The 16,378-nt window shown below is 37.0% G+C and overlaps 1 protein-coding gene across 1 annotated transcript in view; it reads right to left on the bottom strand.

The window, feature by feature from the left end:
• The window catches only part of DPYD (dihydropyrimidine dehydrogenase), an 886,622-nt gene that overhangs the window by 306,089 nt on the left and 564,155 nt on the right, over positions 1-16,378 (bottom strand). Inside the window, exon 15 of the mRNA XM_061121314.1 lies at positions 1,232-1,300. Within this exon, the coding sequence (XP_060977297.1) occupies positions 1,232-1,300 (69 nt within the window). The remainder of the gene's footprint in view (positions 1-1,231; positions 1,301-16,378) is intronic.

Genomic DNA, 16,378 nt, shown 5'->3' with positions numbered 1-16,378 from the left:
AAATTATCATTACCATCTTTTTAAATTCCATATATATGTGTTAGTATACTGTACTGGGGAACACATGTAAATCCATGGCTGATTCATGTCAATGTATGGCAAAAACCACTACAATACTGTAAAGTAATTAGCCTCTAACTAATAAAACTAAATGAAAAAAAATCATAAAGAAAAAAAAATTAACACATTATTGACAAAAATACTTTCAGTATCTTATTCTACAGAAGGCAGAGGAGCAAGCAGTGTGATGAAGCCATTCATCATAGTCAGCTTTGAACTGGCAAAACTCATGCCAAACCTGGGCTCTGTGGAAAATTTCATGGTCAATTAGGTAAATACATGTGTAAAATGGACCCAGCAACAAAGATCATGAAGCCAATTACTGATCATATTTAATTTCATCCCTCTAAGTCCCAGAAACAATTTTTGCCCTCACAGATCTAAGATATCCAAATAAACTGTACAATCACAATATTTAAATGCTATAAAAAGCTTTATAACATTTTATAAGGCAGAGCTGTTAGTTCACAATTATTGTTAGGTTTAGTCTTCACATCTTACAGGTTTTCAAGAAACCCCAGCTACGGTGTTTTTCACGATAGGACAATGGACATAAGTACATAATTTTAAGTATGTATTTTTCTATTTGAAATAGAAATTTGAGGCACATGGTTAGTTGTTTGCATTTGTGCAAGATTCAATTTATATTATAGAAAACTCGCTGACTAGTGTTCCATTCAGGAGCATTCTGTCCTACCATTTTATGCATGTCTGTATTCAAACTAGAATAGTATTAAATGAACCTTTTATATTTTAAATATTCAAGAGCTTTATATTCAAAATTTCTTTTCTTGCTGTCAAACTAGCTTGCCTAAAGGCAAGGTAAGATCAAGTTAGACTCTCAAAGGTAGAATTAAATTTTATCATGGCATCCATCATAATATACAGTTTGCTTAATATGCAAATAAAGAGTATATGGAGTCAAAGAATAAAGGATTTTTAGGCAGTGTGTGAAATCTAAGGGACTACTTTTATAGAATAGATTCCTTTTAAATTTACATTTCCATCATTTTAATGAAAACACAGGGTAAACAAATTGTAATAGAAATGTTTTAAGTTACCATTTTTCACTCAATTTTTCTTCTACTGGGTTATTTTTCATGACAGCTCTTTATTTAAAACTAATAAAAATAGAAGAGAAGAAATAAAATAAATATAAAGAAATCATTACCTCAGCCTTTCTGGAGAGTTCCATCCAGTCATTTCTGTTGTAACTGCACATGATGCTAGCAATCACAATCTTTAAAAAGAGAAAGGAAAGAAAAATTAGTTCAAATAGTTTTGTCTTTGTACACAGGGGTCTATGATATTTATATATATATGTTTATAATGGTAAATTATATCATAAAAATTAGTTTTCCATCTGCTGAAAGAAATCAGTAAATTACAGCATGGAATTATAGTGAAGCAAAGGATAAGATCTGGGGCTTCAGACTTAGGTTTTTACTGTCTTTGAATGCTTGAGCGAGTTACTTAACTTTCTGATCCTCAGCATTGTCATTTTTAAAATGGAGATAATAATACTGACTTTGCCAACCTCAAAAAGTGATAGTGAGAATTACATGAACTTGCGTATGCAGAAAGAGTTGTTTAAGTTATATAATGATGGAGTGTGTGTGTGTACTCAGTCATGTCCAACTCTTTGTAACCCCATGGACTGCAGCCAAGCAGGTTCCTTTGTCCATGGGTTCTTTCAGGCAGGAATACTGGAGCAGGTTGCCATTTCCTACTCCAGGAGATCTTCTTGACCCAGGGAATGAACCCTGGTCTTTGGCATCTCCTGAAGTGGTAGACAGATTCTTTACCACTGAGCCACCTAGGAAGCCCATAATGATGTAGAAATATTTATTAATGTAATTACTGGTATAGCTAAAAGGTTTCAAGGTATGAAAAGGAAATAAATTAGTGTCTTCTTCAATCATACCTTACTATAGTATGGATAATTACACCTTACATATTCAGAGTGAATTATAGTTTTAAAGTTTGTTAAATGTTGATTATTTAACTACTGTATTACAGTATGTTATAATGGAGGCTTCATGGAGTAGTAGTTACTAGTATCTGCTCTGAAGCCAGAATGTCTAGATTAGAGTTCAGACTCTATCACTAACTGTGTGGTCCTGGATAAGACATTTAATTTCCTCATTGGTTAAATATGGATAACATTACTATCTACTTGCTGTTGTTGTGTCTGACTCTTTTGCAACCCCATGAACTATAGCCCACCAGGCTCCTCTGTTCGTGGCATTTTCCAGGCAAGAATACTCTAGTGGTTGCCATTTCTTTCTCCAGCAGATCTTCCTGACCCAGGGATAGAACCCATGCCTCCTGCATTGGCAGGGCCTTTACGACTGAGCCACCAGGGAATTCCCTACCCACTATCTACTTAGAAAAGTAATAATCAAATTGCTAAGAGTTTATGGCTTTAATAATGTACCAGGTAATGTTTTAATGTATTTTATCCTATTAACTTACTTAATCATTCTCAAATTATTCTTCCCATTTTACAGATGAAGATGCTGAGGTACTGAGACACAAAGGTTTCAGAGCTAATAAACAGCAGAGCCAGGACTCAGACCCAGAATTTTAACTGAGAATCTGTGCTTTTAGCCATTAGTTCTTGCTGGCCTAATGTAAATATTCAGTATATGTCAGTAATTACTTTCTATAATTACCATTTAAAGACTATGAGATCATGACACAAAGTCTGTGCCAAATCTAAAGCCACAGAGTCTAGTGGAAGAGTCCACTAAAAGCCCCTGGACTCTCACCACAAGCAGCTTTTTTTGTGCCTTAAAAAAAAACAAAGATGTGATGAACAAGTCAGATGAATGCTTTTATCAGTAAGAGAAAGAAAATAAGCTATAATCATACAGGAGAGAGTTCTGAATACCAGCGTTCTAAATACTGAATAAGCCTATCCTTAACGCTGGGTCAATTTTTTCCTGATAGACTATGATCCTCCATGGATGCCTGGATTGCTCTGCACCATTCATCATTTTATCTACAATAACCAGCATGATGTTTGGCACATAGTAGAATTGATTGAATAAATGTACGAGGTCACTAAAGGTTTAGGAACAGAGAGTTGCATTTTCAGTTTATCCTTTTAAGATTAAGCAGATATGAACACCATGAGTTAGAGAAGGGAAAAAATAAACAATTGGTGAAAACTTTGGCAAATGATTATTGTATGATTCAGAGAGAAGAGTGAGCAGAACAGTTGTGAATGCTGGTCTTGGTGACAGAGAAAGGGTCAGATGTCAAAATACACAGAAACTGTGTGTATTCTGTGTCAAAATACACAGAATCGGGAGATCTGAGAGGCTGACTGTGAGTGACTGAGAAAACCTTACAACTTTAGTCAGACAAAGGTAAGATGATGCTGAGCAAAAAGGAAGCCAGGAGAAATATTCAAACAGATTCCTATGTAGAGAGAGGAACAGAGAAAAGTAAAAGTAGATGATGAATAGAGGAAGAAAATTAAGAATGCATGATTGTTTTTTATTGAGTTTAGGATTCAACTTTTGTGTAGCTTTTAAGAACTGGGGAGGAAAAAAAAAAAAAAATGTAAGAATGACCCTTGGCAGTTTCTACAAGGGCTGAAAGAAAGTGAAAAGTCAACTTCCAAACTTGCCCATCTGCAAGCAAGAAAGGGTTTCTAGCATAATTATGCATCTTCAATACACTCTTTCTGCCATTTTTACATGCTATAAAATCTGATGTTATTCTCCCCACCCTCCAGTTAGAAAACAGACCAGGGAGAAATTCTCCAGAGAGGTACCAGACCTTCAGGGACTACACTATTACCTCCTCTTGAGTATTCCTTGCATGTAAAAGAGGGGGACTTCATTTGAAATGAAAACCAATTGGGATGAGGGCTGGGGGCAGGTGGACAGGTCCTACTGTCCTCAGTGGCCTTGAGGTCAAGTCAACAAATACATCTTTTTTTATTTTTTTATTTATTTTAATTGGAGGCTAATTACTTTACAATATTGTAGTGGTTTTTGCCATACATTGACATGAATCAGCCATGGGTTTACATGTGTTCCCCATTCTGAACCCCCCTCCCACCTCCCTCCCCATCCCATCCCTCTGGGTTATCCCAGTGTACCGGCCCTGAGCACCCTGTCTCACGCATCAAACCTGGACTGGCGATCTGTTTCACATATGATAATATACATGTTTCAATGCTATTTTCTCAGATCAGCCCATCCTCGCCTTCTCCCACAGAGTCCAAAGACTGTTCTATAAAGAAAGGTTAATCTAAGGATTTAGGGAAGGAGCAGACTCCCCGAGCTTGCTGGTAAAATGTCAAGAGCAAGGTTAGATTCAAAGATTCAGACTGAAAAAAATGACTTTAGCATTAGATACTGATTCTGTGGTGAAAGAGACAAACAGTAGACCTACGTTTTTAGGGAGTTCTATTGTTCAAAACCAAGAAACACAGACAAAAAACAAAAACCAAACTTGCCTCCAGTTATGACAAAGTAACGCTCAAGTTTATACTCCCATATAAATATGAAGTGATTGCTAAATCGGGATGGCATCCTCCTCTCCAGTGTCCCTTTCAGGCGCCACAGAGGACAACAGGGAAGATCCTTCTAGTGGGCAGGGTCCAGGTGGGCAGATGGGCTGACCAAGGAAGCCACTTCCAGGAAAGCAAGATTTACTGGCCCTGACAACTGGATATGATAGATGTTCTCAAGTAGGGACTAACATAGTTCCTCTTTACTAAATGGTGATTTTTATTTTGACAAAGCTGTTTTTTCTTCAACTATATATTGATTGTGCCTGGATTGGTTAGAATCATCATTCACCTTTTAAGTCCCCAAGATTATGAGGAGTACATTTGGGTTTGATAGAGACAAGTGAATAACACTCAGAGAACTGTCCTGGACATTGAGAACATTGGTGCCATCAAATGCCTAGGAACGCAGTGACTGGGTATGATTTGGGGCACGCTGTCGTTGGGGAGGGGTGGCCACAGGTGGGAGAGATAGATTATGCTGAGCAGACAGAAGTTTTGTGTGCACAAAACTTCTAAGCACCACCCTGTTCCTCATCTTCAAAAAACAGACTCTACCTTCTTACCCAAAAAGCTGGGAAAATATCTCCAACAGGGTTAATCACTGTAATCAGCTACTCTACTCGCATTAAAGTCCTTCAGTTGAGCTGGGGAGATAAAGACTTTTTTCCTCTTTGGTCCCTAAACTGGAACGAAGTGTTCATAGCAGCTAGTAATCACTGACGGATTCCTTACTTACCCAAACCAACCCTCCCACTCCCACTCAAAGCTAGCTGCACTAGGATGATAAAAAGCAGAGACAAAGCAAAGTAGAGATGCAAGATGGAGACACAGTTCTGTCACTTTTAAGTCTGGTGTACCACTAACATGCCTGTTCAAGTGAACCAATAAATATCACCTTTGACCTGAGAAAACTCAAGTTATATTCTGGTTTCTATCACTGACAGTCTTGACAATTACTACATGCAAAACTAAAACTGTCACTTTTAAAATAACTTCCTAAGCATTTTTTTTCTGTCAAGTAAATTTAAAGGAAAAATAACTTTATACCTTATTTTTAAAGGCTAAATTATCTAAGAAGTCTAAATATCTTTATCTAAAATCAAGGGATAGTTCGTGAAAATATATGTTGACATTCTATTTCAGAGGAATAAAGATGACCCCAAATCATTTTATTCTTGATTAAAAGATATAAGGATTTTTCAAAAAGCCAGGCTAAAACACATCAACAGTAAAAGAACACTGAACAGAATTTAATCTTTCTTTGAGGATTAGAAAGCCCTTCCATGTTTTGCAGTGCTTGGTTTTTAATCAAGCAAAGGAAGACAGTTTACTTTTTTCTTATGGAAAAAAAGAGTTAATGTATATTTTATATTGTGAAACATTATGAAAAGTTACTAGAAATGAATACCCAATGAAACATTTTTAAAACACAGCAACATTTCCCTATATTTCATTTAATTTATGCCATTTCTAATGCTCCATTTTTATGGCTCATATTTTAAAACACATAAAAACCAAATGCTATAGTTTTAACTAATCCTACATTTTATGAACATTTTAAGAGTCAAGTGAGAGATTCAAACAATATTAGTTAATCACTTAGTATGAAAACTGAGTATCTACTGTAGTAGGCACTAAATGACATATAGAGGAGTTTAAGACACTGATTCAGAGTCTTTGATTATTCAACAATCAGTATTTCTTTGAGACCTATGTGCCAGTATCTGTAACTCTAAAGTGACGAAGGAAACAGGGAAAGTCCCTACATTTTTAGGAGGGGGAAAAAGTCATTAAAGAATACATTATTTGGACTATTTTTGGTTCAAGATTTAAAAACATTACAGGTGAGCAAGATGGAGAATCATAGGGATGCATAAAGCCACATTAGATGAGTTGCATTCCAGGTACAGGAACTCTGGAGTAGGAGTGACCATGATACACTTAAAAATAGAAGGCCTTTGTCATTGGTGCTTCATGACAGGGCAAGAAGAGTGCAAAAGGAAATGAAAGAAGGAAGCAGTCATTTCTCTGGGAGCTGAAACCTGTGGGAATTAGGGTATTTTTTACAGGGGTAATGGGGCTTCCCTGGCAGCTCAGCGGTAAAGAATTCACCCGCCATGCAGGAGACACAGGAGATGCCAGTTCCATCCCTGGGTGGGGAAAATCCCTTGGAGAAGGGCATGGCTACCTACTCCAGTATTCTTGCCTGGAAAATCCCATGTAGCCTGGTGGGTTACAGTCCATGGGGTCGCAAAGAGTAGGACACAACTGAAATGACTCAGCACACACGTGTGCATGCATATGGGAGGTACCAGGAGACCACTGAAAGGTTTAAGAAAGAGTAATAAAATGATCTGATTTACATTTTTAAAAGATGCTGGCTACTTTATAGGGGAACAGAATGACGGGGTTGTAGGGTAAAAGCGGACAGTCCAGTGAAGTTGAAATAACATGACTTGTGTAATATTCACGGAAATGGCCAGACATGGAAACTGAGCTAGAAGGGTCAATGGTTATACTCAGGAGGTGAGAAAAAAGAATTAATTAGGATGATCCCTAGATTATTGGCTTGAGCCACTGAATGTAACATAGACATTTCACTGAGATGGGACAAAGCCTAGTGCAATTATAAGTCAGGAACTGTTAAGATGTTTGACTTTAATATATTACATATAAAATATTTAGCAAACTATTAGTGATGACATCACTTGTGACACTGGATACATGAGTATAGAATTCACTAAAGAAGTTAGGGTTGAAAGTGAATATTTTAAGACTTCATCATTAATGGTATTTAAAAGCCACCTGGCTTAGTGACTTTACAAACAGAATAGAAAAAAACAAGACAAAATGAAAGAGATGATGATTGACCTAGAGTCACATTAGAATGTGGTGTCACAAACGCCAAGAGGGGGAAATGTTCCATAAAGAAAGGAGAAATTTATGAGGATGGATGCTTCTGAGAGCTGATGTAAGAAGACAGAGAAGTGTCCAGAGGATTTGGCAATACAGATGCCACTGGTAACCTTTACAAGAGAAGGGTCAGTGAAGCAGGGAGGATAGATAGTCAGACTATAGTAGACTGAATAAAGAGAACATGAAGGAATTAGGGAAGTGATACACAAAGCCTTCTAATAGTTTTGGTGGGCTTGCTGAAAGAGAAATGAGGCAGTAAATGAAGGGCTATGGGAGGGCAAGTGAGAGTTTGTTCTTTTTTTTAATGGGCTATATATTACATATGTTTTTATACCGGTGGAAGTGACATGGGAAAGAGGAGGAAACTGTTGAAAAGCCAAGAGGTGATGATGAATCTACCACATAAGTAGAGAATGTAAACTGTGCAAGGAGCAGAGCCATTGTTTCCAGTCTAACAATGCTAAAAGTCAGAATAGACAGAAAACAAGAATGGGTGTAGTTGAGTGTACAGATTTGGTGTGGAAAAGATGAAATTATCTTCCATGATGTTTAGATTTTCTTTACCGTGTAACAGATGAGGTCTCCTACTGATGGTTAAGAGAAGTAGAGACAGAGATTTAGAAGGATGAGAGGGAGATGAAAGTATCGACCTAGACATCTAAGAAAATGGGAACAAAAATTTACCAAAGGGTTATGGTAAGATTACTAGGCTAGAAAGGCAAAAATATTTAATCAGTATATGTTTTTGTAAGATGAAATTAGTAAAAGGACAGTATAATTTAGAAAATTAGAACAAAGAAGAGAGCTCCCTTTACACAGCTGACCATAAAACAGGTTTTATAAATTACTTTAAAGTTGAAACTCATCTTATCAAGATGTTTTTTGTTGCTTCAGTCACTAAAATTTGATTCATTCCATAAGAGGGCATTCTTATATCTAATTCTGTTGTTGAGAGAATACTTTTAAATTGCAGTTTTACATAGTTTTGACATTCATTTTGACTAATGCATGTAGCCTAAAATTACAATGTGTAAACATTCAATTTCTATTAAACATTAATGTTCTAAAGCATATAAAATGCCAACTGTAATAGTTTATGAATCAGATTTTGTGTTGTTTCTCCCTGAAAAAGACTTCATAGGTTAAAAAAAACAGGACACTTACTCCACAGCAAGAAAAAATAGTGCTAAATGGCTTCAACTGTCATCCTTCAAAGCTTTAAATTAAAGAATCACATTTCCCGGTCAAATTATTTTTTATATAATTCATTTCCTTATGGAATAAATAAAATGATTTTATTAAGCATTTTTTTCAAGCTGAATGACAATGAAGTCTGCATGTCAAAAATTAAGGTGAAGAACAATATAAAACTTCCAAGTTTTATCTTTGGCTGTCACGTCAAATTTCCAAGCATGTGCAGTCTATGATTACAACACAGGTTCGGAAATACTATTTTGGTATTCTGTAATCATTCTGTGACCTACAATGGAAATTTAGTCAACAGTTCAGCTTCAAGACAACCTAAAGTTTTTAGCAGGGAAAAACTGGCAAAGTGACAAAGGGGAACAGTGTAACAAGTAGTAAAGTTAGGTTTTCTCAAACAATTTAACAAAATCTTTCCTAACACTACAGGGATTATACTACATTGAGGAGGAAAAATAACATGGGACATGTGATTTTCAAAGACATTTAAACTAAAAAAAATGTTCATTAAATATTAATTAATTGTAAAACGTTCAAATTGTAAATGTTCTTTATGCCATTATATGAATATAGTGAAAATGAGATTGGTACAATTTTCCTAAAATGTACACATTGAGAGAAGAACATTAAGAGTAAAACTCACAAGCTCTTCAAATTTTATATGGTTATTGCTAACTTAATGGTTGCAAATGAGAATAGTACTCTTAAAGTTCTTCTTTATATTATTTTAAAATTTAGTGTTTTCTTTCTTTGCTTATTTTGGGACATACACATATCTCACTTATACAACTATTTCTAATATGTAAAAAGCCATGTTCAAAGTTACAGAATGTGCACAAAGTTTTCATAGAGAAACGTGCACCCCAATGTTCACCGCAGCACTGTTTACAATAGCCAGGACATGGAAGCAACCTAGATGTCCATCAGCAGATGAATGGATAAGGAAGCTGTGGTACATGTACACAATGGAATATTATTCAGGAATTAAAAAGAATACATTTGAATCAATTCTAATGAGGTGTATGAAACTGGAGCCTATTATACAGAGTGAAGTAAGCCAGAAAGAAAAACACCAATACAGTATACTAACGCATATATATGGAATTTAGAAAGATGGTAACGGTAACCCTATATGCGAGACAGCAAAAGAGACACAGATGTATAGAATAGTCTTTTGGACTCTGTGGGAGAAGGTGAGGGTGGGATGATCAGAGAATAGCACTGAAACATGTGTATTATCATATGTGAAACAGATAGCCAGTCCAGGTTCGATGCATGAGACAGGCTGCTCAGGGCTGGTGCACTAGGATGACCCAGAGGGACGGGATATGGAGGGAAGCAGGAGGGGTGTTCAGGATGGGGAACACATGTAAATCCATGGCTGATTCATGTCAATGTATGGCAAAAACCACTACAATATTGTAAAGTAATTAGCCTCCAATTAAAATAAAATAAAGCAATATGAGCAAAAAATAAAAAAAAGAAAATCAGAGATGTTTTCCACTGGAACAAGAAATGAACAACTGGAGACTACTCAGAAACTACAGTAACTGCTGTTTTTTCCTCTTCTTTTGATCACTTCTTACTAGTTTTTGGGCTTCCCTTGCAGCTCAACTGGTAAAGAATCCACCTGCAATGCAGGAGACCTGGGTTTGATCCCTGGGTTGGGAAAATCCCCTGGAGAAGGGAAAGGCTACCCACTCCAGTATTCTGGCCTGGAGAATTCCATGGACTGTACAGTACAAGGGGTTGCAAAGAGTCGGACACGTTTGACTGACTTTCACTTTTACTTTACTAGTTTTTTATCTAATTTTCATCCCCTTTGTATCTAGAAACTGATCTACCATTGGTCACCAGTTACAAAAATTAGATACTTTTCAGCCCAAACCTTTACCAGAACTCTTTCCAGCACTGAGGTGGTTAACCACCTCCAGCTTCCTGATTGAAACCCTCCTCATGTGGGCTCTTGAGATACATCCTTTCATCCTTATTGTTCCTATTTTTGCTATTCCTTCTCAGCCTCTTCTGCCCCTGACCGTCCTTTACATGTTAACGTCCCCAGGTTGTACTCATGGTCCTCTTTTAGCATTGTTTCATGCACATCCCTTAGACATCAAATTCATAATGATTTAAGGTAATACCTATATGTAGAAACTTCAGAAATGCCTCCAACCTGTGTCTTTCTCCTGAGTATAAGAACAGCATAATCAACTACCTTAAAGAACCTACATTCAACTTGCCCAAAATCAAACTTAAACTTCTCCACCCAAAATTTGCATTCTCTCTCCATTAAATATGCTTATACTCTATGCTTTTGTTCCAAGTTAGAAAATTAGATTTTCTTTCTACATTTCTCTCATTGCCTACATCCAACTATTTCCAAATACTCTCTAGTCCACAGGTTTTCAAAGTTGCCTGAGCACTGAAATCATCTGGAGAGTTAAAAACATAACTCCTACATTGGTATGTATTTAGGCCCAGATATCAGTGTTTTCTCAAGGACCTCCAGGTAATTCTAACCTGCAGGAAAGCTTGAGAAGTATTGCTCTAATTTACTCCTCAAATATCTCTTCTAGGTGTCTCTGACTCTTTCATCATAACTGCTTTAGTTAAGATGTTCATGCTTGCTCCCCTGGATTACTGAAATAGATTCCTATTAGTCTCCCCATCTCTGATATCAGCCTAAGCCATCTGCCAGATCTATCTAAAGAGACAAACCTGATCATATCACACTTCTGCTTCAAATCTGACTTCAAGATAAAAATCCAACTCTTTAATATGCTATACAAGACCACAATGCAACATTTGTTTCAACCACAAAGAATTAAATACTTTGTTTCCTGAACGTAATACGTATTCTGCATTCTCTTGACCATATGTCTATTCTTTTTGTTTGAATGAATAAGGAATGGTCCCTGTGCTCTAGGAGCATATGGTATAATAAAGCAGACATATGTAAATTGATACAAAAATAATTATAGTGTATGAAACAGCGTACAGTGAAAGCAGAAAGGAAAGAGTAGTTATTTGTACCTGTGTGAATCAGGGAAGGTCTCATAGAACAGTAACTCTTAACTGATTCTGAAATCATACATGAGTATTTATTGGAAACCGATTAGAATAAAACAGCCAAGACTACTCCACTTGTAATAAGCAGCAGAAACAAAGGCAACTCTGTTTAAGGACTCTCAAGGAGTTCAGTTAGCTTTGGGGGAAATGAATGGCTTCACTTCATGGGCAGTGGAGTTGCAAACATAGGTAGAAGCCAGGTTTATTCAAGCAAGGGGCTAAAACAATGGTTTCTAACCAGGTGATCATTTGGCTTTGAATTTTAGATTATTCGGCCTAGCAAATCCCTGCTCTTCTTTTGGACATTACCTCTCCTAGGAAGGCTTACTTGTTCACCCTTCCGTCTCTTTGTCAGGCACCCCTCTTCTGACATCCCACAGCATCCTTTGCATTTCTTTATCATAACATTTGTTATATTGTATTAAATTGGTGTTTCTACGTTTTTCAAAAGATGACCAAAGTTTAGTTGGTTAGAGCCCATATTTTTCATCACTGTATTGCTAGCATCTAGCTGTTGCTGTTTTTCAGTCACTAAGCGATGTCCAACTCTTTGTGAACCCATGGACTACAGTACACCAGATTCCTCTGTCCTTCACTATCTCCCGGAGCTTGCTCAAATCCCGGAGCTTATCTCCATCGAGTTGGTGATGCTGTCTAATAATCTCATCCTCTGCCACCCCCTTCTCCTTTTGCCTTCAACCTTTCCCAGTATCAGGGTCTTTTCCAATGAAAAAACTAGCATCTAGTATTTTACCTTATATTTAATTAGGATTCAAAAAATATTTGCCTCAAAGGAATACTGAAATAGGTAACTGAGAAAAGAGATTGAAAGTAACACACTTTGCAAGTAATCCAAGTAGTTAAATAATGCATTGCATTACATTTACAATATCTAAATGTAAGTAAATTTTTATAGTCTACAGAGACAATAAGAACAGACAGATGGTTCAAGGTAAGAGTATTCAAGAATCTCTCATACTTAATAAAATATACTATGTATCAAAGAATAAAAATCATTTATTTATATATTTACACTTAATACACAGTTTCACATCTATTATCTAATTTATTTAGCATAATAATTTTGAATATAGAAAACCTTATGTTGAGAATAATGAGCACAGATAATTTATTTTACCAGGGGCAAATAAATCAATAGCAGAGGCAGGGATTAAGCTCTGGTCTTTTGACTCGAAGTTACTCTTGACTACATCAAGACAATACCATATTGATTTCCCATCCTTTCAATTTACATTAGAGAGTCTAGTTGATTTTGTGTTCTCAGTCCTCTTGTGGTAAATCATTTGAACAAAGGTGTGCCTTCTCTGCACTCATACCCCTCTGCAATGTAGTGTGTTAGTTGCTCAGTCGTGTCTGACTCTCTGGGACCCCATGGACTGTAGCCAGCCAGGCTCCTCTATCCATGGAATACTCCAGGCAAGCATACTAGAGTGGGTTGCCATTCCCTTCTCCAGGGGATCTTCCCAACCCAGGGATGGAACCCAGTTCTCCCACGTTGCAGGCAGATTCTTTACCAGCTGAGCCTCCAGGGAAGCCACGGCAATGTAAATGTGCAGCGACTCTTTAGGTGGGGGATTTACTTACCTGCCTTTTGAATCTGGGCTTTGTAACTTGTTTCAATCAGCAGAATGTGGCAGAAGTGATGCTGTGCCAGTATCGAGCCACGACTTGAAAGAGGCCTGTCCTCCTTTTCTGTTCACTCTCTTAAAATCCTGCCTAGTCGTGTGATCAAGTAAGCATGGCCTCTGCTGAAGGGTCAGAGATCACATGCAACAGGGAAGAGCCATCCAGCTGAGGCTACTTGGGACCAGTCAGCCCATAGCCCACCTAGGAGTTGACTATAGATGGAGCAAGACAAGCTGAGACCAGAAGAACCACGGTTTAGCTCAACCTAAATCACTCACATGCATGCAGAATTGTGAATTAAATTAAGAGTTGTTTCAAGCAACTAAGTCTGGGGTGTTTTGTTATATAGCCAAAGTTAACTGATACCACTTTTATTAAGTTTAACAATAACAACAGTAAGAAATAGCACTTGCTGTGTACTTGCACGTGCCAAGCACATAGTGTGAGTGAAGTCGCTCAGTCGAGTCCGACTCTTTGCGACCCCGTGGACTGTAGCCTACCAGGCTCCTCCGTCCACGGGATTCTCCAGGCAAGAATACTGGAGTGGGTTACCATTTCCTTCTCCAGGGGATCTTCCCCATCCAGGGATCGAACCCGGATCTCCCGCATTGGAGGCAGACACTTTAACCTCTGAGCCACCAGGGAAGCCCCAAGTACATGCATTACCTCTAATCATGATGAAGAGAAACTTATCAGTCTGGATTTGCATATATGAAAGAAAAAATGTATTTAAAGAAGTTAAGTAATACTCATGATTGTATAGCTAACAAGAGTAACTATACATCTTGAACTCTCTACCTATAGTATTTTTTCCTCTGAATCATTTTTTGCGTTCCTTAAATACACATTTATAGAAAACCTTGTGGGTTTATTTTTATACTCAGTAGATTTTATTCAATGTGTGTCAATTTTTATTACTTTTATTCTCAGAGACTAACATTATTGCTGTGTTCTTGCTCAATGTATTATTTCACTGTGACTCTTTAAATACCATCTAAGCTAGGATAGGCAGGTGGAACTCCCTAGGAAATCATGAAGTCAAAGGAAGATCAAGTGAGAAAGACCCAATGAGATGATCCGCTGTTTCCTAACCACCTGAAAACATTAAGGAATGAAAATAGGGTAGTACTGGCCCCTTATAATCTGGCTCCAAATCACCTTGCTGTCCCTTATCTTGACCCACCAAACTGAATTCCCTATATATACTGGCCACCAGATTGTTTTTAGGTTTCCATTCTCTTCTGTGTGCAGATTCTTCTTTTTATAGTCCTCTCCATTCCTCTGACCGTATATCTTCTATTCACTCTTTAAGTTTCTAACACAGAGCTAACTTCTATTCTACTGCACTCAATGATCTCAAAGACAGAACTACTGTCTTTACTGATATCTGAGGGTGATGAATTTGCTTCTCTACTCCAGTTCCTGTCACACTATATCACAAATGTGTGCTTATTTATATCACTGTCTTCCCTTACTCCACTCAATGGAAAAACACGTTACTTTTTATTCACCTTTATTTTCTTATCTTTTGGTTCAGCATTGCATAGCATCTAATGCATTTAACAAATGTCTATGGAAGGAAGGATGTCCTCTTGTTACTTATTACTTGTTAAAAAAAATTCTAGTTCATCTCTATAAAGATTATAGTACTTGCTGCAATAATGGAGAAAAAGTACATATATAAAACTACCAAGACTATTATATATTTTTATACCCATAAGCCATTTACTGCCTTCATAGCATGATTTTGACACTGGCTTTAATCTACGATGTCTAACTGGATTTAGGTTGTTAAAGGAAAGTTATGACCAACCTAGATAGCATATTAAAAAGCAGAGACATTACTTTGCCAACAAAAGTTCGTCTAGTCAAGGCTATGGTTTTTCTGGTGGTCATGCATGGATGTGAGAGTTGGACTGTAGAAAGCTGAGAGCCGAAAAATTGATGCTTTTGAACTGTGGTGTTGGAAAAGACTTTTCAGAGTCCCTTGGACTGCAAGGAGATCCAACCAGTCCACCCTAAAGGAGATCAGTCCTGGGTGTTCATTGGAAGGACTGATGCTGAAGCTGAAACTCCAATACTTTGGCCACCTCATGCCAAGAGTTGACTCATTGGAAAAGACCCTGATGCTGGGAGGGATTGGGGGCAGGAGAAGGGGATGACAGGATGAGATGGCTGGATGGCATCACCGACTCGATGGACATGAGTTTGAGTAAACTCCGGGAGTTGGTGATGGACAGGGAGGCCTGGTGTGCTGCGATTCATGGGGTCGCAAAGAGTTGGACATGACTGAGCAACTGAACTGAACTGACTGATCACTGTTGACCCTTCAATGAGGTTGTAGTAAGTCAACTGAAGTCATAAAATTTGAATTCCATGTACACAAAAATGTTACCTACATAAAACCTGTGTATGAGATTTGATTTTTCTTCTATTTAAAAGGTCATGATATGTTGCTGTATTGATGTAGTTCACTCAAGGACTTAGCCTTTCAAAGGCACATAAAGGAGTTGATTTGAAATATAAGGTTTCTATATTTCAGTTTAAAACTTTTTCTATTTAGAGGAAATAAATATTCACTTAATTAAATACCTTCATAAATTAATAAGGTTAACTAATACCGTGTTAAAATGTGACATAGGAATTTGAAGGAAAAAAGAAGTTAAAAATAAAATAGTAATAAAGAAACTCTCAAGAAAATTACGTGGAATGATGAACTACATGAGATAGTTTAGGCACTTCTTCCAATACCAAACATGTAGCACTTGGGTATTACAAAGATTATTTTCTGTAAAGACTTTAAATCCCAAATGAAAATTTTATGTAAATACTAAACATTATTGTAATTATTTTATGAGATGTAGCTCTTTTGCTCTCATTAACTATGACTGCATGTTTAATGCACGTTCAATTAGATAATCCTGTTGTGTACGATAGTGGTATTGTGTCTTA

This window comes from Dama dama, chromosome 20 (assembly GCF_033118175.1).
Source record: "Dama dama isolate Ldn47 chromosome 20, ASM3311817v1, whole genome shotgun sequence".
Lineage (NCBI taxonomy): Eukaryota > Metazoa > Chordata > Mammalia > Artiodactyla > Cervidae > Dama > Dama dama.
The sequence above is the reverse complement of the archived record's forward strand: the minus strand, read 5'-3'. Positions and strand labels throughout refer to the sequence as shown.